At 40.4% G+C, this 23,117-nt stretch overlaps 1 protein-coding gene across 1 annotated transcript in view; it reads left to right on the plus strand.

Moving 5' to 3' along the window:
* The window catches only part of MMP17 (matrix metallopeptidase 17), a 1,131,886-nt gene that overhangs the window by 884,840 nt on the left and 223,929 nt on the right, over positions 1–23,117 (plus strand). The window contains exon 8 of the mRNA XM_044069795.1: positions 428–580. Coding sequence (XP_043925730.1) covers positions 428–580 — 153 coding nt within the window. The remainder of the gene's footprint in view (positions 1–427; positions 581–23,117) is intronic.

Raw genomic sequence — 23,117 nt, forward strand, 5'->3', positions numbered from 1 at the left:
ACTTATTTTGCTCAGGTGAGCATAGTTTAACTTCTCAGTAGTTGGCCCACACAGATATAGAGAGTTAATATAGGACTCTTGTGGAATTAAGATTCTGCTGTTCACCAGGTTTGCATGAGTAAAAAATGAGTGAACGCATGCGTATTCAAACAGCACTACATGATTTAAAAAGTTATACTGACTGCTTTTACTTCCTTTCGATCATTTCTAATGTTTTATGATTTTAGCATATCTACTCCATGTAATAAATCATAAGTAAAGTCCCACACATTGTGAAAAAAAAATTAAACAAAATTTAAACATGCTGTTATGAGCTTTATAACTATAACTGACTGATCATGTGATTATAATCTGCCAGCTCTGGCACAGGAAGGCTTTCCCTCATTTGAGACCTGCTAATATATGGTTGTGTTCTTTCTTTTGACAGGAAAGTATTTTTGGAGATTGAATCGCAGTAAGCATCTGGTCTCTTTTCAGCCTGCACAGATTCATCGGTTCTGGAGGGGGTTACCCCCTAACATGGACAGTGTGGATGCAGTGTATGAGAGAGCCACAGATCACAAGATTGTCTTTTTCAAAGGTATCAGACAAATGTTAGTGTTCTTTTTTAAGTAAAATACTGCTGCATTTCCGTGACTATCTAATAAACAAGCCTCGGCCTTTTTTTATTTAAATACTAGCTGTCTACTTCTGATGTGTTTATAGCATTATTTAAAACTGGAAATGGGGTACAGCATTGTTATCCTTGACATACGTCATCTATTATGTGGGTGAAATTTTGAGTAATATGTGTACCAATATTAATATATATATAAATAACTGAAGTAAAATGCATGAAATGTGTTTTCTATTATTACATCTTCAGAGCAAAATATGGCTTCTAAAGAAGTATTAATTTAAAATGCTTGCTAGAAATGCAAGATAAATATTTAGAATTCACCGGACTGTAGCCCCACAAGCACAAAGTGCTATTTTTTTTGCAGGGGGTGAAGGGGGCATAATAAGATTTCCTAGCATTAATAAACTAGTGAACTGACCTACAAATGAAAGAGTCTTACTATAACACATTAGCACACTGTTGTCATAACAACAATGAACCAGTGAATATGAGGTTAGATAGACAGAAGCAACATAAGTTGAAAAAATGCTTTATTAAACTTACGTGAAATTGTATGTACCCTTCATTACTCCTTAGAAAAACTGACGATAGCTTCACTAACTGATACTTGATCTACTCCTTAATTGTCGTCTTTTCGGTTTAAGAAATGGAAGCATGCTAATCCTAAGTTCTGAATATATGAGAGTTTGCAACCTACACTGACTTTTAACCTTCTGTTGTAATAACAATTATACAATGATGGCTCATTTGTATTCAAAAACGAGTATGCTGATTGGACAGCCCAGTCAGCATGCACATTGTAAATCGAGCATATATCAATAGAATAAAGTCTGGCCAGTGATGTATCATTGAGCAGCCAGACTTTCTATTGGAATACGCTGAAGGACAGTGCAAAATGAAATAAAAATCAGATACAGTCTCAAAAATAAAGAAATGGAAATGTACTTGATTTTATTTCTATTATTGCATTGTTCCTTGTAAAATGTTGATAGAAAAAGAAGACAGCATAGGGATTGTCTTTTCTCCGTTGTTTCTCATGCACTGATCAGTATATCAGTAAAAAAGAATAAATGCAGAGGAACACTTCAGCGCCCTTATACGAAGACATTATTTAAGAAAGGTAAACAATTTCTTTTGTAAATAATGTCATTGTATAACAGCATTAATCCATGTCTGGGTGTGGGTATATCAGGATTTACCCACGATTGACTTTGTTTAATTTCTCTGGCTTCGCCCTCGTGATCAAACCATGAGGGTAAATCCTGATATACCCACACCCAGATATGGATTATTGCTTAATGAATCTAAGTTCCCAACCAAACTTTACCTTATATTTGCATTTAATATTTCCAGTCTGAAAAAGAAACGTATAGTTATATTCTGCCTTCATGATATGAACTGATTCAACACTTGTTGGTACTCAAATGTTGGCATCTCTTCTGTGTTCTGATATCCACTGTTTAAATAACCTCTTGGCCTTCCTGTATAAAAGCATTCATACCCACCCATTGTTATATATTCCAGACTGGAACATATGTAGACACCAGAAAATGAACAGTTTTGCTAACTGAATACTAAAGAATTGGCAACTTTGTGTAAGGATTTTGACATGCAAATTAAATTGTTACAACTAAGTTCTCACAGAGGGTACATAGAAAGAAAAACACCTAATGATATCTGAAGGGGAGTTTAAGAATCTTGGTTGTCTGCTTCACTTAACAGATGCACTAAAAGGAGGGCAGGTGGGTTTACTAAGGTTCATAGTTAATTATGCAGTCAGTGCGCAGGGATTTAGAAAGTTTCTAGAAAAATACACTGGGATATACTAACAAGTAATAATAGACTGAGATGTAGTTATGGGGTATATCTTGAAATTATTGTATGAATAAAGCACAAGCCAGTGCACACTTGGTGTATAAAGAATGTACACAGGGGACGGAATATTCACAGCACTTATTCCTGTGGAAATTGTGCACAGTCTGTTCATAGCAATACAAGTTTTTGTTTTTGTTTTTCTGTAAATGCATTTATTTAAGATTTACAAGGATGAGAACATAATAGCAAAGAAACAAAATGGTATCAACCAAACAGACCAAACAGATTGATTAACCAAGATTGGCTAACAAAATAGCATAAAACAGAACAAAAAATATATACCAACTATCTCTTCTCTATTTCTGTTCTAACCTATATACAATATATACAAATATCAAATAGTATAAATGTTACGAACAAAAAAACAAAATCACTTCTCCTGCGAATAAAGTTGTATGGTTGTCTAAATTAAAAAAAATAATAATAATTGTGAAGATAGGTGAAGGCTGCCAGCCTAGCTAGATAGAATTTTGTAGATAATTCTGTCATTTGTAAATATTAATATAAGCCACAAGCTTGTTCTCTTAAATGGAAGAAAATGCTGTTAGATGTGGAACTGCAAAAATGTAACACAGTGCACTCTGCTGTAACAAAGTTAATAAGTCAATTCTTTGATGTCAAAACTCAGAGCCAAGATGTCTAGATAAAGGCATTCTGCCTATTGTTTTGAGGCCAAAGTTAATGGCTAGAATTTGCATGTATAATTTATTTTATTGCTCTGGCTTCTTGACCAGCTGCAAGATCAAAAGGGCTATACACCTCTGAGTTCTGTTAGCCTGGGAACCAGAAATAAATGATGTAATCTGAAATGAATCAGTGGTACTGTGTTATCAATTTAAGGACAGAAAGAATGAGAGAGCATTTGAGCATTTTGTCTTGAGAACATCCAGCATCACCAGCACTGTCTTGCTCTATATATAAGTTTATTTTAGAACTGTGTTTTCTCTTAGATATATCTAGGAAATAGAAAGTTTGTTTTCTGTACTGATGTCAGAACTTTTCTACTGTATTATTTTAAGTATTTCTCTGTGATTCCTGAACTCTTGACTAGCACTGTGTAGTAAGAAGTATTGTCTTGTGGTTTTATTATTAAATATTTTTAAACCTTTCAACTGTGGCTGTTTTGTGTAGAGATAACTTAAGCTCTAAGAGTGCATTGCATGTATTTAGGGGTATTGTACAAAGCCACTCCAATAGCCTTGCTGTTCTGTCACACTTATCATTTGGATAATAATATTGCACAGTATAATTGGACACCCTTTCATAAGGGCCTTATAGTAGCTGATAAATATTAGTGGGTGGTGGCAAGTGGTACTACTGTATAGTTTGGGTAAAAGGGACACAGCTGGAGAACCTGTGCCAGCCTTCCGCAGGAGTGTCTGTGTGGTTGTATATAACTCTTATCTCAACATGTGTGTGTGTCAGCTACTTGGGCAGGGACACGAAGTACTGGCTGGACAGAGAAGGTGCTGGAGGTTTTAGCTCGCCCACTAGGTTGAGATCTTTACCCTATAGCTGTGCCAGTGGGGAGTCTTACTGGAGACCTGGAGAGAAAGGAAGAAACCTACCCCAGACTGACTGTGATCTCTGTGTGTTCTTAAGGGGAAATTGTACTTTACAGTGTGTGTATTTATTATCCTTTCCCTATATGGACGCCCCTCACTGGTGTTAATGTTGAGGATTGAGGCTGCTTGATTGCTGGGCCAGTGCACAGGCATCACATATTAATTGCTTGGCAGTGTTGGGATATCCACATGGTTGGCAAATACTAATTGGCTTGTAGTGATGTGGGAAGAGTGCATTCTTGTAGCTTGTGTACAGTGCTCACTGAAGGTGTTTTGTACTCTAAATCAGCCACACAGTGAAGACTCAGAGTTCAGATCACAATTGTTTTATTTATTTTGTTAGCTTAGTTAGTCAGGGAGAGCAGGCAGCATGTCAGCTGAAGAGTATGGAAAGCTGACAAGGAGTCAGCTGGCTGAGATGTACCAGGCTAAGGGACTAGTGCATGGAAACCTTACCAAGGCAGACATGATTGCAACTTTGGTCACAGCTGCATCAGAAAACAGCAACCAGGAGGATGATCAGACTGGCAGTGGAGATGTACCACACTCTGGGAATGGACAGCTCAACCTTTCTGCAGAGGACTTAAAAATCCACCTGGAGCTAATGAGACTTGAGTTGGAGGCCAGGCATTTGGAAATAAAAGCAGCTGAGAGACTGAGGCATTTAAAGAGTGAGGACAATGAGAAACTGCAACGTTTGCAGGCTGAGGAAAATAAGAAACTGCTACACCTGGAAGCTGAGGAAAAGGAGTAGCAGAGGTAGCATGAAAGGGAGATGCTTACTCTTTGAGTTATGAAGGTAATGGGGAAGGGAGTAACCAGATCCCAGAAGCACAAAAGGTCAGTAAATTTATTTCACAGTTTAAAGAGGGGGATAATTTTGACAGTTTCATTCATATGTTTGACAGGGTATGTAAACAGTATGATGTTGACCAAAGGTTCTGGGTATGGTTCCTAACCCTCTTACTCCATGGTAAAGTTGTAACTGTGTTGTCTAAAATGTCTGACACTGACTGTTTTAATTATACTACTGTTAAGAACTGTTTGTTAGAATTTTTTAAGCTAACACCTGAAATGTATAGGAAAACATTTCATGAGCATAGAAGTAAGGCAGATGAAAGTGTATGTGAATATGTTGCTGAACTGAGCACTTATTTTCATAGGTGGGTGAGTGGATGTCAGGTCACCACTTCTAAAGGGCTGGCAGACCTTTTTGTGAGGGAACAAGCCCTTAGCACTTTGCCTGAGGACATGAGGATCTGGTTAGCTGATAGACTATGTGCTACTTCAGATGGGGAAGAAGGGAGACCTATACTTAGCAAGCAGGGCATCCATGCACAGGAAAGGGACACCCAGTACAACTCATAGGTCTAAAGGAACCCATGGTGGGCAGCACAAACTGCCCCAACACAATCTGCCAGTAGCAGAGGCAACCACTAGTCTAGCTACACATCCAGGACCTAGGGTTAAATGTTTTGAATGCAACCACTGGGGGCCATGTGACATACAGATGTCCAAGGAAGCAAAGTGAGGGACAAAAGGTGAGAGAGCCAGTAAGTGGGAAAGACAAAATGACAATAGTAGGTTGTCTTGAGACAACAGGGTTACCAAACTACCATTCTGCAGATGTCCTAATAGGGAAGGATTTTGATGAGGCAGTACTTTGTGTTAATGCAGTTATACACAGTCAGGCTTCGAGACAAGCATGTAGATCTGGTAGCCTGGGACAGACCCAAACAGACCGCATGCTTGCAGCCAGGACTGGTGAGTTGGTTACTTCAGGGAGGAAACTATGCTGTAGTAGTGAGACTGAAGGTGAGCCACAGCTGCTTGTGGGTACTGATTAAAAAAATAATTTTAAGGTGCTAAGAGCACTGTGCTGTTACTCTGATGCTTACTGTGATGGATTTGAAGTCTTCTTAAGACACTCAGTCTTACTGGCTGGATTCTACTGAAATCAAAGTCTGGTTATAGTTGCATTCACAGTCTGTTGCATACTGAAACTTGCAAAATATACACTGATGAGAGAATATACTTTGCAGCACCTGTCTTTAAGAGCAGTAACCAATAACTTTTTATAATAAACCACACATACTTCTGTTACAGCTTCAGAAAATGTTCTACTTTACTTCTCATATAGTACAGATGATGTGAGAGATATAACATTTACCTCAGGACAAAATGTGTCCCTACCAGTACCCCTAACATAACTAGATTTAATACAGACTTTATATATATTTTTAGTTAAACACACACCCTCTTGGTTTTGGAAAGATACTGCCTTGATGACGCAAATGCTGACACATCTGTTCTTGTGCAAATGCTGATAATTGGAGAAAAGCATATTTTTAAGGAAACGCCTTGTGGATAAACTTTCTTAGAAAAGCATATTTTTAAACTTTCTTAGAAAAACATCTTTTTCAAGAAAACACCTTGTGGATAAACACATGTCCTGTTAAAAAAAGCAGATTAGGTTTTTTTCTGATATATCCTGTTTTTTTTTTACATTCTTGCCAAGTCTGTAAGAAGTCAGCTTTCTTGATGTGTGTGTAATACACTCATAAGCATGTTCCTTATTTTTAAGCCACAATCATTTAGTATGGATGCTAATCACATATTACTAAACTCTGTTTCTGCATTTAAGCAAGTTTTATTTTATTCCTTATTTATGTTGCATATTTGTAGCAAAGTTGCATTCAACATTAATATCTTGTCGAGCATAATCTTACACTGATGTTCCCTTGGACAGAGTGACTGAAAAGGTAGAGGTGAGTAGTAGTACACAGGCTGACAGTGAGGCACCACTGTCAGAGGATGCCAGACTTCCTTTGGAAGGGGAGCTGGGAAGGGTTACAAAGAGAGAGTTGAGACAGGCTCTGCTCTCAGACCCTACATTGCAAGCCCTGAGGCAGGTAGCTTGGGAGGCACCTGATTCTCAAGGGAAGGGGGAATATGTATACTAGGACAAAGGGTTACTGTATAGAGAGGGGACCCCTGAAGGAGAGCTAGAAGGTGAGAGGGTACAGCAGTTGGTAGTGCCTAGAGCCTACTGTTTGGTGCTTCTAGTCATAGCCCATGATATTCCCTTTGCAGGTCATATAGACATAAAATGTACAAAGAGACACATTATGCAGAATTTCTATTGGTCTGGAATTTCCAGAGATGTAACAGGGTACTGCAAGACCTGTGAGCAGTGCCAAAAGATAGGCAAGGCAGGAGACAGGTGAGAGCTCCTTTGATGCCTTTGCCTGTGACTGAGGAGCCATGTCAGAAGGTAGCTATGGATATTGTGGGGCCTCTGAGTACACCAAGTTCCACAGGGGAAAAAGTATATCCTAGTGGTAGTAGATTATGCTACAAGATACCCTGAGGCAGTTACTTTGTCCTCTATTGAAGCAGAAAAGGTGGCAAATGCTTTGTTAGAGATTTTCAGTAGGGTCGGTTTCCCAAAAGAAATGCTGACTGACAGAGGTGGCAATTTCATGTCAGACCTGCTGGCTTGTCTGTGGAAGTACTGTGGGGTGAAGCACCTGAAGACCACTCCCTACCATCCCCAGACTAATGGTCTGGTTGAGAGGTTAAACTGTACAATCAAGTCCATGTTACAGGCATTTGCAGACCAGTTTAAGAGGGAGTGGGACAAATATTTGCCCCATCTGTTGTTTGCTTACAGAGAGGCTCCCCAGGAATCCACAGGTTTTTCACCCTTTGAGTTACTGTATGGGTATAGGGTGAGGGGACCTCTAGATTTTATTCGAGGTGAGTAGGAAGGTGAGTGTGAATCTCACAAGGAGTCTGTTGTGGCATATGTCCTAAACCTCAGGACAAGGCTCAGGGAACTCATGGGCTTGGCCCAGGAGAACCTGGCAGAAGCCCAACAACAAAAAAAGGTATGGTATGACAGAACTGCTCGAGCTAGAGAGTACACTGTAGGGCAGCAGGTAATGGTTCTCATTCCTGTCAGACACAACAAGCTGCAAGCAGCTTGGGAGGGACCATACAAGGTGGTAAGAAAGATAAGTGATGTTAACTACATGGTGGAACTGCTAAGGAGAAGGCAGAGGCACAAACTGTACTATGTTAACATGACAAAATCTTACCATGAAATGGAGGCCCTTGTGCTGAGTATTTGCAGTGGCTTGCAGGAGGAGTCTGAGGGAGATCTAGTGACTGATCTCCTCAGTGAGGCTCAGACTGACACCTCAGTGGAAGGGGTAGCAATGTCCCAGAAGCTATCTCCTACCCAAGTTAGAGAAATCTGAGCAGTGTTACAGGAGTTTGGGGACATGTTCACTGGGAAACCAGGGTGCACCCACCTGGTGCAGCACCAGATGGATACAGAACCCCAGAGGCCTATTAGGCAGGCCCCTTATAGGGTGCCTGAGAGAGTCAAACAGTCTCTGAGTAAGGAGATACAGGAAATGTTGGAACTAGGGGAAATTCAAGAGTCCAACAGTCCCTGGGCCTCCCCAGTGGTACTGATGCCAAAGAAGTATGGCAGCACCAGGTTCTGTGTGGACTACAGGAAATTAAATAGTCACACAGAGTCAGAAGCTTACCCCATGCCTAGGACAGATGAGGCCCTAGAGAAGCTGGGTGGGAATAAGTATCTTTCAACTATTGATCTTACCAAGGGTTACTGGCAGGTGCCCTTGACTCCCAATGCTAGAGAGAGGTCAGCCTTTGTGACTTCTTTTGGCTTGTATGAGTTCACAAAGATGCCCTTTGGGATGAAAAATGCCCCAACAACTTTCCAGAGGCTGGTAGATCATATCCTAGTGGAACAGGAGGGTTTGCCCTTGCTTGCCTAGATGATATTTTCATCTACAGCCATTCCTGGCAAGAGCATCTTCAACATGTCAAGGAGGTGCTGGGCAGACTACAGAGGGCAGGGTTGGCCATTAAGCCGAGCAAATGTCAGGTGGGTATGGCAAAAGTCTCCTACCTGGGACATAGAGTGGGCAATGGTAAGATCAGGCCAGAACCTGCCAAAGTGGAAGCCATTCAGGTATGGGTTGCACCTGTGACTAAAATGCAGGTGAGGGCATTCTAAGGGACAGCAGGGTACTACAGAAAGTTTGTCCCCAGTTATAGTACCATAACTGCTCCCCTCACAAACCTGACAAGGAAGAACAGGCCAGATAACGTAGTCTATACCCCAGCATGTGAGCAGGCATTCCAGGAGCTTAAGGAAGCTTTGGGAGGACCCCTTGTGTTAGCCAGTCCAGATTACAGCAAAGAATTTGTTGTGCAGCTGGATGTTTCGAACCATGGGATGGGGGCTGTACTTAGCCAGATTACTTCAGAGGGAGAAGAGCACCCAGTGGTTTATCTCAGTTGTAGGCTGCAACCCAGGGAGGAATGGTATGTAGCTGTAGAAAAGGAATGCCTAGCCATAGTGTGGGCACTGCAGAAATGTCAGCCTTATCTGTATGGAGGAAAATTCACTGTTGTGGCAGATCGCAATCCCCTAACATGGTTAAACAAAGCCAGCCAGCAAAATGCCAAGTTGCTAAGATGGAGCCTAGGGTTGCAAGCATATATGTCAGTGCAGCACCACAGATGGATTAGCAATGTCAATGCAGATGGGCTGTCAAGACAGAGAATGGGGTAAGGTATACTCAGATAGACCTAACTCTCTCAAGCAACATTTTTCAAGGGTCACTTAAAAAACTAGCTTGAGTTCTCCAGGGAGGGAGATGTATGAAGATAGGTGAACGCTGCCAACCTAGCCAGATAAAATGTTTTAGATAATTCTGTCATTTGTAAATATTAATATAAGCCACAGGCTTGTTCTCTTAAATGGAAGAAAATGCTATTAGATGTGGAACTGCAAAAATGTAACAATAGTGCACTCTGCTGTAACAAAGCTGATAAGTCAATTCTTTGATGTCAAAACTTGGAGCCAAGATGTCTATATAAAGGCATTCTGTCTATTGTTTTGAGGCCAGAGTTAATGGCTATAAATTGCATGTATAATTTATTTTATTGCTCTGGCTTCCTGACCAACTGCAAGATCAAAAGGGCTATTAATGTCTGAGTTCTGTTAGCCTGGAACCAGAAAGAAATGATGTAATCTGAAATGAATCAGTGGTACTGTGTTGTCAATTTAAGGACAGAAAGAATGAGAGCATTTGAGCATTTTGTCTTGAGAACATCCAACATCACCAGCACTGTCTTGCTCTATATGTAAGTTTATTTTAGAACTGTTTTTTCTCTTAGATATATCTAGGAAATAGGAAGATTACATTTGTTTTTTTTTTCTGTATTGACATCAGAACTTTTCTCCTATATTATTTTAAGTATTTCACTGTGATCTCTGAACTCTTGACTAGAACTGTGTAGTAAGAAGTATTGTCTTGTGTTTTTATTATTTATTATTACATATGTTTAAACCTTTCAACTGTGGCTGTTTTGTGTAGAGATAACTTAAGCTCTAAGAGTACATTGCATGTATTTAGTGATATTGTATAAAGCCACTCCAATAGCCTTGCTGTTCTGTCACACTTACCATTTGGATAATAATATTGCACAGTATAATTGGACACCCTTTCATAAGGGCCTTATAGTAGCTGATAAATATTAGTGGGTGGTGGAAAGTGGTACTACCGTATAGTCTGGGTAAAAGGGGCAAAGCTGGAGAACCTGTGCCAGCCTTCCCCAGGAGTGTATGTGTGGTTGTATATAACTCTCATCTCAAAGTGTGTGTGTCAGCTACTTGGGCAGGGACATGAAGCACTGGTTGCACAGAAAGGTTTCTGGTGGTTTTAGCTTGCCCACTAGGCTGATATCTGGACCCTATACCTGTGCCAGTGGGGAGTCTTATTGGGGACCTGGAGAGAAAGGGAGAAACCATTCCCAGACTGACCGTGATCTGTGTGTGCTCTTAAGGGAAATTGTACTTTACTGTGTGTGTATTTATTATCCTTTCCCTATATGGACACCCCTCATGTGTTAGTGGTGAGGATTGAGGCTCCTTGTTTGCTGTGCCAGCGCACAGGCATCACAATAATAATAATAACATGTTATAAATGTTCTCATTTTTTGTTATACTCACATGAGGCAATATCTTTTCTCATAGAGAATATGGAGGAGTTAATCTAGTTATTTGTTTATTCAAGTTTCTTAAAAATAAAAACTCTGGAAGAATTCATGATGGTATTGTGGTATGTACACCTTCATGGACATATAGAAGTAATTTTGGGATTCATGAATAGCACTAACATGGTGCTGCATGGTGCTTTAACACAAAGACATGCAGCACCACATAAGGCAGGCACTGCAGCCATGCTGAATGCTAATGAGGCAGTCTGTGGGAGGGGCATATGTTAATTAGCCATGTGCTGTCTCCCGGCAACCACCTCCAGAAAGGTTTCTACATGCTGAGCGAATCAGGAATGAGGACCAGCATGGCTGGCCTCATGACATGAAAGGAGTTAATACAGCCAAAAGGCCATATGCAGATACCTGACACAATCATGTACTGGGGAACAAGGGGGTGGGGGGGCTACTAGACACAAAGGATTAGTCTAACAGTAAGTGCCATAATGGTACCAGACATCAGTACATGGAATGGGGGTAGGGAAACTCTAGACACCAAGGGCAACTCAATAGTTAAATGCCATAACTGGTCCGAACATTTGTATGGGGATCAGGATGGGGAAAACTCTAGAGAGCAGGGATTACTCTACAGTTAAGTGCCATAATTACACCAGATGTCAATACGATGATTAGGGGTAGGGGTAACATTAGACATCATGGATTACTCGTTAAGTGACATAATAGCATTGGACATCAGTACAACAATCAGGGAGTGGGAGAAACACTGGACACTAGGGATTCTAAAAATGTACCATAACAGTACTTACAGCAGTACATATATGGGGGGGGGGGCGACACCAGAGATTCTACAAATGTGCCATAACAGCGCTTACAGTAGTGCAGGGATACCTGGGAAACTACAATGATGTTATCCCAGCACTTCAACTACTACAAGTATTGGGGGTGGGGGACCACATGACAGCACACAAGTCAGAGACAGATATGAGGACTGAATGTGTGTGTGTGTGTGTGTGTGTGTGTGTGTGTGTGTGTGTGTGTGTGTGTGTGTGTGTGTGTGTGTGTGTGTGTGTATGTGTGTGTGTATATGATACTTTGGGGGAAAGGATGCCTATGCCTACATGAGCAGCAGTTTACTACCAAAATGTGCAGGTCAGCAATTATCTACATATCCCACTGGTAACTGTGATCCAGAGACATGCAAATTAGTCAATAATGAGGTCTTTCCTCATTATGGCTAACATGTTTTTGAATTGCAAAATACCGTGTTATGGGAGCAGAAGCATAGATGGTTCAGCCCACACCCTGGGCCAGTACTATGAACCAGCACCCCACCCCTTCAGCTCTTCAAGGAAAAGCAAACAATAAATTAATTAGTTAATAAATAAGTAAATAAAAAAGTCCTTCACTGTAATAAACCTGTAATAAAGTGATCATTAAATTGTAAGTAATTAGCTCATTACAGTTAGATCTACACCCCACCCCTGCTCTTCTGTTGAAGAGCAAAAAAACATATGTTCTCTCTACTGGCACACCAACCAGGTAGCCAGATGTACATCACACACACACACCCTCCTGCCCCAGCCATTCAGGTCCCCTTTCTCTCCCCCCTGCCTCCATCCCTCCTTCAACATCTTTTATTAAAAAAAATAATAATAATAATGTCTTATTTTAAACTGTAACAAACAGTTGCTACAGTTGTTCTGCCTGCATGGAGCACTACAGTACTCATGTTTTAGTTAAAATGCAGCAAATTGTTGCTATAGTTAATATCCTGCCTGCATGGAGAGCTACAGTGCTCATGTTTGAGTTTAAAAAAAAAGATCTTCTTTATAAACTGTAGCAAACTGCTTGCTACTACTGTAGCAAATAGTTGCTACAGTTTGTACCCTGTCTGCATGGAGTGTGACAGCCCTCAGGTTTTAGTTAAAAAAAAAACACATTTTTTTTACTTTTAAACTGCAGCAAACTGGTTGCTACACTTTAGACCAGCAGTCTCCAATCTTTTTTGCACCAAGGACCAGTTTCATGTAAGATCATTTTCCATGGACCAGCCATTGCGCACACATAAAAAATAAAGCATAATAAAGTGCATAATAAATACAACTCACCATAATGCAGAATCATTGGGAGTCCTGAGCTTGCTTCCCTGCAGTGAAACCCTCATCTAGGGGTGATGGGAGACAGTGACACCCAAAATGTGTTCATTATGTCCAGTCTACTCAATAATTCCATTCTGGTTGCTGTTATTGCAGAAAACCCTGCTTCACAAAGATAGGATGTGGGAAATGGAAGCAGAGTTTTCAGTTCTTATTCTAGCAACTTTCTAAGTTTATAAGAGCGCTATTTAAAATCTGTCATTATTTGTGACTCTGTCCGGATTTATTGTGCAAGAGGTTGAGAGACATGGTCAAGATGTGTGCAAACCTAATGGGAACCTTTTTCTGAATCAAGCAGCTTTCTAAGTTTATAACAGCAATATTTAAAATCTGCCCCTATTATCTGTGGCTCTGTCCAAATGTATTGTGCGAGAGGTTGAGAGGTATGGTCGAGAGATAGCAAACCTACTGGAAACCTTTTTCTGAATCTAGTGACTTTCTAAGTTTTAAGAGCAATATTAAAATCTGTCCCTATTATTTGTGACTCTGTTTAGATTTATTGTGCAAGAGGCTGAGAGGTATGGTCGAGAGACAGCAAACCTAATGGAAACCTTTATCTGAAACTAGTAACTTTCTAAGTCACACATACACAGTATGTTCTGCTTTCAATCATGCATTCACTCACACACACACACACATAGAAACATACACACACACACAAACACACACACACACACACACACACACACACACACACAAACACACACACAGTCTGTGTTCTGGTTTCATGCACACATTCACTGACACACTCAGAAACATACACACACACACACACACACACACACACACACACACACACACACACACACACACACACACACACACACACACACACACACACAGTCTGTTCTGCTTTCATGCATGCATTCACTCACACACACAGGCAGAAACACAAACACACACACACACACACACACACACACACACTTTTTTTCCATTTCATTTATTTTTATTTTACACTCGCAAACAGCAAAAGCGGTGCTTAGCGAGTATAAAATAATGGCTCGACTTGATCTCACTGTTCACTCTCTCATACTCACATACCCAGTCTCTTCTGCTTTCACACGCACACATACATTCTGCTTTCATGCATGCATTCACTCACACACACAGACAGAAACATAAACGCACTCACACACATACATACACACACTCGTTTTTTTTGTTTCACTCCATGCCTAAAAGTTTATGTGCAGCGGAGTACCAAATGATCCATGGCCTGTACTGGTCCATGGCCCAGTAGTGAGGGAATGCTGCTTTAGACCACAGACAGAGTACTATGGCACTCAGGTTTGACCACAATTGCAATGCTGCCTTCTAAAAGCAGGTATTGCATTAAAGAAACATCAGGATCAGCTGATCACACGCCCAACACTCTGTCCCACTCATCCCACCCTAGCTGTATGGGAGCATGACATTTTTAGGCCCTTTAATGAATTCTCTGGGCCTATAGGTAAATGAGTAGTGTGGGTGATTATGTTTAGTTAATAATGAAAGAATGTCTAGCAGTTTTCTCCAAATTTGTAGGATACTGTAATTTTTAGTGTTGGTATGTGACTTAGATAAGATTTTGCATGCATTCAGGTGTATGAGAAATGTATTAAAGTATTTATTCTAACTGAAAGCTTTTAAATCTAACCAATTCTGTGATATACACACACACACACACACATATATATATATATATATATATATATATATGTGTGTGTGTGTGTCTGTGTGTGTATAAAATTTAAGCAAAGAAAAAATGTGCAAGTAGTATAAATAGCTTATTCTTTTGTACATTTGAGTTTTGAATATGCAGAATAACTAGCCGCCGTGGTATGCTTTTTATTTCAGGTAAGATATTTTAAATCTTATTTAATAAAATATTCCATATCCGCTTAGTGTTCACAGTTCCAAAAAATATGCAAAATGTCTGCATTTTCTGCATCACAACTATAACATTTGTTTGGGAAGGAAGAGAAATATTGATCCTTTTTGCGTTTGTAAGGTATGCTTTATTTAGTAACATGGATTGTGTTTAATGTAGTTTTTTCAAAGGAATACATTTTAAATTATTATGCATAGATTTTTCTATACTTCCTTTGTTTATGGTACTTAGACCAAACCAAAGAAAAAAAAAACATGATTATGATCCATTTTACATTTTTGTGCTAAATTATAAGTTTTAGATAAAGCTTTATTGCAAGAATTTAAATTTTTGTAGTTGCAGGTTACTGAATATGAATTTTACATTGATCGTGTATGGGATTTGCTTTATTACAGTAATACAACCTTTAGGTAGCTTCATTTAGATCTTATCAGCTCAGCTAAGTTTGCGTTATAGGGGATAAAATCACAAATTAGTTTCTGTTTTATAAAAGGAAATTTTAAAAGGTCCAGTATTTGATTATTTGCTAAAATATTTGGGTTGTTCTGAATTGGTTGTAGCAAAAGAAATCAGTATTCTAAACTTTAGGCATTTCATTAGGTTTTGTACTGATTTTATCATATTTAGGAAATAATCTGGGATTTTTATACATTTAGAATACTGAATGGGCATGAATGGAATGGCTGCAAGGTTCAATGGGAAAGCTTCTCCCCCTGCAACAGCTTTCTCATGTGTGCTAACCCTAACCTTGCTCTTATCCCTAACTCTATACATTACGGTACTAAAATCCTTTTCCCTAACAATACCACTTCATAAGACAAAAGGACACAGAGCACACACAAAGGCAAACATGCAAACAGTAAATCTCTCCTCATATTCCTTACCCTAACCATACCCCTAAGCCTAATCCACAAACACTCACACATAGACACCAACCACTATAACATTTTCAGTCAAACAATCATTTTTCTTACACATTCCTACTTAAAAAAACACTATAAAAATAAACATTCAGCCTTTTGTCATTCAGTCAAAAGTGCTTTTGATATTTTGTGCTTTCAGTATTTTTTACCCCCTCAAAAAGTTTTCAGTCAAAAGCGCTTTTGATATTTTGATCTGTAGCCATTAATATAAGGTAAGTCACATGGTGGGAATAGAAAATGAATGAATAATGACCATTGTAAGCAGAATCTGTAGGATGTCATAAATGAGGGAGAAGTAGAGGGCATTAAGGTGGGATAAGATAAGGGGGAAGTCAGTGTTAAAAAGGAATGCAGTGTTATATAAGGTATTTCTAAAGAAGATGTGGGGAGTGGCAGGCTCTTAGAAAAAAGTTATGAAGATCGAAAGAGTCTCTGATCATACAGTATGAAACAGAAGAGAATATTTCCTGTGTATCCTGTAAGAGTGGACTAAAAATTACAGGAATCTCCTATAACAAGTATTCTCACCTCTGTTTTCAAGTCTAATTTCTGAATTCCTGGGAAATGTACATACATAAAACCAAGGCAACAAAGTGGCATCTAAGAGCTGACATGATTTGCTAAGCATGACAGTGAAAGGATCGACCTTGGATGTGTAGAAATTGAGTTATTAAGGAGTGTTTCCAAAACGTTCTGAAAAAAACAAACATTTTTTTCCATATGTACGTTACTAATGCAAAAATAGAGTGTGAGACTGTCATTAAGCAATGGGTGATAGTAACAATTATATTAAAACAGGGTGTATAATTTAAAGACATTCTGAGATATAAATGCTCTTTTGGTAAAGCAGTTATGACTTTTACCTATATTTTCATAACTGCATTAATTTCATAAAAGTTATGACCTACCGGAGAACTAATTGTGCCATCTTATTCAAAGCTTTAAGGCACACAGTGTTGCCACTGATATTTGCCCTCTAGCATAAATTTTTTTAGATCAATATTGTTTTAAAACATTATGAAATTATTATTTGCATAACTTGCATAGATTTGGCAATATTACAGAACAACAGAATGCTGTCCCCTCTTGTCATACAACATTGGAAAGCTCTTAAATAGGTGAACAATTCCCCTCACTGAATCATGGCTCTAACTTACACATTTACAAAATGATAACCTTTTGTTTGACCATAACACCAGTATTCTTTGGCAAACAAAACACTATTTTTATAAATCTGCAATATAAAGTCAGCATTTACTGACAAACCTTTGATACTAACACCAGTGTATAGCCCACTGTCTACTAAAGAGATATCATATTTTACAATTTTTTGTAACTCACACCATTTATCAGATCTATAAATGCTCCCAAGAAGTAAGTGGGCTCCTGGCTTAGAAGATCTCAGAAAACAAATGTGCTAATTAGCCTCCAGCTATTCAGGATTAAATGAATTAAACAGAGTTTTGTGTGTGTTAGAGAAGCACTATATAAAAACTATCTAGGTGCAATGCTAAAGACAATATAAGCAAGCCAGTTCAAAAGGGATGGTACCTGGGGTTGCATCTAGATGTTTAAATTCTAGAAGAAGATCTAAAGCAAGTGACATTATCTGTAGATGTTACAGCTGGAGCTAGAACCAAACGTGTGACAAGTACTGAGAAGATCTTACCTGCTTTTATAGATTGTTGTTGTTGTGTCTTTCGGCTTTTCCCGGTTATGGGTCGCCACAGCGGAACTCCGGTCCGCTAATGATTGGCAGTAGATTTTTACGTGCCAAGTTGCCAGCTTTGATGCACAACCTTCAACGAAGGTACGCCCATTCACGCATGTCTCCACACAGAAGACGCTTTAGCTGAGAATCGAACAGGACAACGTCTTACTGTGAGGCGACAACTCTACCGCAGTACCACCATCGCAGTTTTACCTGCTTTTATAGATTACAGTATATATTACCCAAATTTGCATATCTACAGGATTGATTCCTTCTATCTATGCTCCATGAGTAAAAGGGAGGATATCATTCTTTTGCAGTGTATTTGTGTAGTTATAGTAACAAACTGATTGAAGGGATGCAACAGTTGCACAGACAAGCAGCTGTCAGTAGAAAATGTCTGATTAGGAAGTTTATCATAAAACAAAATCATTATGTTTGCATTGCCAGTGTTGTAAGCAAGAAGACAAGCTGCATCATCCTGGTTATGACAGACTAACTGCTGGTTATGTACCAGACACCATCAGACTACTACCCCAGACAGAATTAGTGTAGATGGATTTTCTGAGCTGGTTATGTACAGACACTATCAGACTACTACCCCAGACAGAATTAGCACTGCTGGTTATGTACCAGACACCATCAGACTACTACCCCAGACAGAATTAGCACTGCTGGTTATGTACCAGACACCATCAGACTACTACCCCAGACAGAATTAGTGTAGCTGGTTATGTACCAGACACCATCAGACTACTACCCAAACAGAATTAGCACTGCTGGTTATGTACCAGACACCATCAGAGTACCACCTCAGACAGAATTAGCACTGCTGGTTATGTACCAGCCACCATCAGACTACTACCCAAACAGAATTAGCACTGCTGATTATGTACCAGACACAATCAGACTTCTACCCCAGACAGAATTAGCACTGCTGGTTAAGTACCAGACACCATCAGACTTCTACCCCAGACAGAATTAGCACTGCTGGTTAAGTACCAGACACCATCAGACTATTACCCCAGACAGAATTAGTGTAGCTGGTTATGTACCAGACACCATCAGACTACTACCCAAACAGAATTAGCACTGCTGGTTATGTACCAGACACCATCAGAGTACCACCTCAGACAGAATTAGCACTGCTGGTAATGTACCAGCCACCATCAGACTACTACCCCAGACAGAATTAGCACTGCTGGTTATGTACCAGACACCATCAGACTTCTACCCCAGACAGAATTAGCACTGCTGGTTAAGTACCAGACACCATCAGACTACTACCCCAGACAGAATTAGCATAGCTGATTATGTACCAGACACCATCAGACTACTACCCCAGACAGAATTAGCACTGTTGGTTATGTACCAGACACCATCAGTCTACTACCCCAGACAGAATTAGCACTGCTGGTTATGTACCAGGCACCATAGGACTACTACCCCAGACAGAAATAGCACTGCTGGTTATGTACCAGACACCATCAGACTACTACCCAATAGAATTAGCACTGCTGGTTATGTACCAGACACCATCAGACTACTACCCCAGACAGAATTAGCACTGCTGGTTATGTACCAGACACCATCAGACTACTACCCAAACAGAATTAGCACTGCTGGTTATGTACCAGACACCATCAGACTACTACCCCAGACAGAATTTGCATAGCTGGTTATGTACAGACACTATCAGACTACTACCCCAGACAGAATTAGCACTGCTGGTTATGTACCAGACACCATCAGACTACTACCCCAGACAGAATTAGCACTGCTGGTTATGTACCACAAACCATCAGACTACTACCCCAGAAATAATTAGCATAGATGGTTATGTACAGACACTATCAGAAAACTACACCAGACAAAATTAGCATGGCTGGTTATGTACCAGACACTATCAGACTACTACCCCAGACAGAATTAGCACTGCTGGTTATGTACCAGCCACCATCAGACTACTACCCCAGACAGAATTAGCACTGCTGGTTATGTACCAGACACCATCAGACTTCTACCCCAGACAGAATTAGCACTGCTGGTTAAGTACCAGACACCATCAGACTACTACCCCAGACAGAATTAGCATAGCTGATTATGTACCAGACACCATCAGACTACTACCCCAGACAGAATTAACACTGTTGGTTATGTACCAGCCACCATCAGTCTACTACCCCAGACAGAATTAGCACTGCTGGTTATGTACCAGGCACCATAGGACTACTACCCCAGACAGAAATAGCACTGCTGGTTATGTACCAGACACCATCAGACTACTACCCAATAGAATTAGCACTGCTGGTTATGTACCAGACACCATCAGACTACTACCCCAGACAGAATTAGCACTGCTGGTTATGTACCAGACACCATCAGACTGCTACCCAAACAGAATTAGCACTGCTGGTTATGTACCAGACACCATCAGACTACTACCCCAGACAGAATTTGCATAGCTGGTTATGTACAGACACTATCAGACTACTACCCCAGACAGAATTAGCACTGCTGGTTATGTACCAGACACCATCAGACTACTACCCCAGACAGAATTAGCACTGCTGGTTATGTACCACAAACCATCAGACTACTACCCCAGAAAGAATTAGCATAGATGGTTATGTACAGACACTATCAGAAAACTACACCAGACAAAATTAGCATGGCTGGTTATGTACCAGACACTATCAGACTACTACCCCAGACAGAATTAGCACTGCTGGTTATGTACCAGACACCATCAGACTTCTACCCAGACAGAATTAGCACTGCTGGTTATGTACCAGACACCATCAGACTACTACCCCAGACAGAATTAGCACTGCTGGTTATGTACCAGACACCATCAGACTACTACCCCAGACAGAATTAGCACTGCTGGTTATGTACCAGACACCATCAGACTACTACCCAAACAGAATTAGCACTGCTGGTTATGTACCAGACACCATCAGACTACTAACCCAGACAGAATTTGCATAGCTGTTTATGTACAGACACTATCAGACTACTACCCCAGACAGAAATAGCACTGCTGGTTATGTACCAGACACCATCAGACTACTACCCCAGACAGAATTAGCACTGCTGGTTATGTACCACAAACCATCAGACTACTACCCTAGAAAGAATTAGCATAGATGGTTAAGTACAGACACTATCAGACTACTACACCAGACAAAATTAGCATGGCTGATTATGTACCAGACACTATCAGACTACTACCCCAGACAGAATTAGCACTGCTGGTCATGTACCAGACACCATCAGACTACTACCCAGACAGAATTAGCACTGCTGGTTATGTACCAGACACTATCAGACTACTACCCCAGACAGAATTAGCACTGCTGGTTATGTACCAGACACTATCAGACTACTACCCCAGACAGAATTAGCATAGCAGGTTATGTGCCAGACACCATCAGACTACTACCCCAGACAGAATTAGCACTGCTGGTTATGTACCAGACACCATCAGACTACTACCCCAGACAGAATTAGCATAGCTGGTTATGTACAGACACCATCAGACTACTACCCCATACAGAATTAGCACTGCTGGTTATGTACCAGACACCATCAGACTACTACCCCAGACAGAATTAGCACTGCTGGTTATGTACCAGACACCATCGGACTACTACCCAAACAGAATTAGCACTGCTAGTTATGTACCAGACACCATCAGACTACTACCCCAGACAGAATTTGCATAGCTGGTTATGTACAGACACTATCAGACTACTACCCCAGACAGAATTAGCACTGCTGGTTATGTACCAGACACCATCAGACTACTAACCCAGACAGAATTAGCACTGCTGGTTATGTAACACAAACCATCAGACTACTACCCCAGAAAGAATTAGCATAGATGGTTATGTACAGACACTATCAGACTACTACCCCAGACAAAATTAGCACTGCTGGTTATGTACCAGACACCATCAGACTACTACCCAGACAGAATTAGCACTGCTGGTTATGTACCAGACACCATCAGAATACTACCTCAGACAGAATTAGCACTGCTGGTTATGTACCAGACACCATCAGACTACTACCCCAGACAGAATTAGCACTGCTGGTTATGTACCAGACACCATCAGACTACTACCCCAGACAGAATTAGCACTGCTGGTTATGTACCAGACACCATCAGACTACTACCCAAACAGAATTAGCACTGCTGGTTATGTACCAGACACCATCAGACTACTACCCCAGACAGAATTTGCATAGCTGGTTATGTACAGACACTATCAGGCTACTACCCCAGACAGAATTATCACTGCTGGTTATGTACCAGACACCATCAGACTACTACCCCAGACAGAATTAGCACTGCTGGTTATGTACCGCAAACCATCAGACTACTACCCCAGAAAGAATTAGCATAGATGGTTATGTACAGACACTATCAGACTACTACACCAGACAAAATTAGCACGGCTGATTATGTACCAGACACTATCAGACTACTACCCCAGACAGAATTAGCACTGCTGGTTATGTACCAGATACCATCAGACTACTACCCAGACAGAATTAGCACTGCTGGTTATGTACCAGACACCATCAGACTACTACCCCAGACAGAATTAGCACTGCTGGTTATGTACCAGACACTATCAGACTACTACCCCAGACAGAATTAGCATAGCAGGTTATGTGCCAGACACTATCAGACTACTACCCCAGACAGAATTAGCACTGCTGGTTATGTACCAGACACCATCAGACTACTACCCCAGACAGAATTAGCATAGCTGGTTATGTACAGACACTATCAGACTACTACCCCAGAAGGAATTCGTACTGCTGGTTATGTACCAGACACTATCAGACTACTACCCCAGACAGAATTTGCACTGCTGGTTATGTACCAGACACCATCAGACTACTACCCCAGACAGAATTAGCATAGCTGGTTATGTACAGACACTATCAGACTACTACCCCAGACAGAATTAGCACTGCTGGTTATGTACCAGACACTATCAGACTACTACCCCAGACAGAATTTGCACTGCTGGTTATGTACCAGACACCATCAGACTACTACCCCAGACAGAATTAGCATAGCTGGTTATGTACAGACACTATCAGACTACTACCCCAGACAGAATTAGCACTGCTGGTTATGTACCAGACACTATCAGACTACTACCTCAGACAGAATTAGCACTGTTGGTTATAGGTTCATAGGTTCATACTAGGCTATCTGACCTAGGGCATTTATAAGCCTAGCCAGAGTGTGTTAGGCTTTCGCCACCCATTTTAAATTAATTTTGCTATGCCCTTTTCGAGGTTACTATACT

Source organism: Protopterus annectens, chromosome 4.part0 (assembly GCF_019279795.1).
Source record: "Protopterus annectens isolate FY-2018-M chromosome 4.part0, PAN1.0, whole genome shotgun sequence".
Lineage (NCBI taxonomy): Eukaryota > Metazoa > Chordata > Ceratodontiformes > Protopteridae > Protopterus > Protopterus annectens.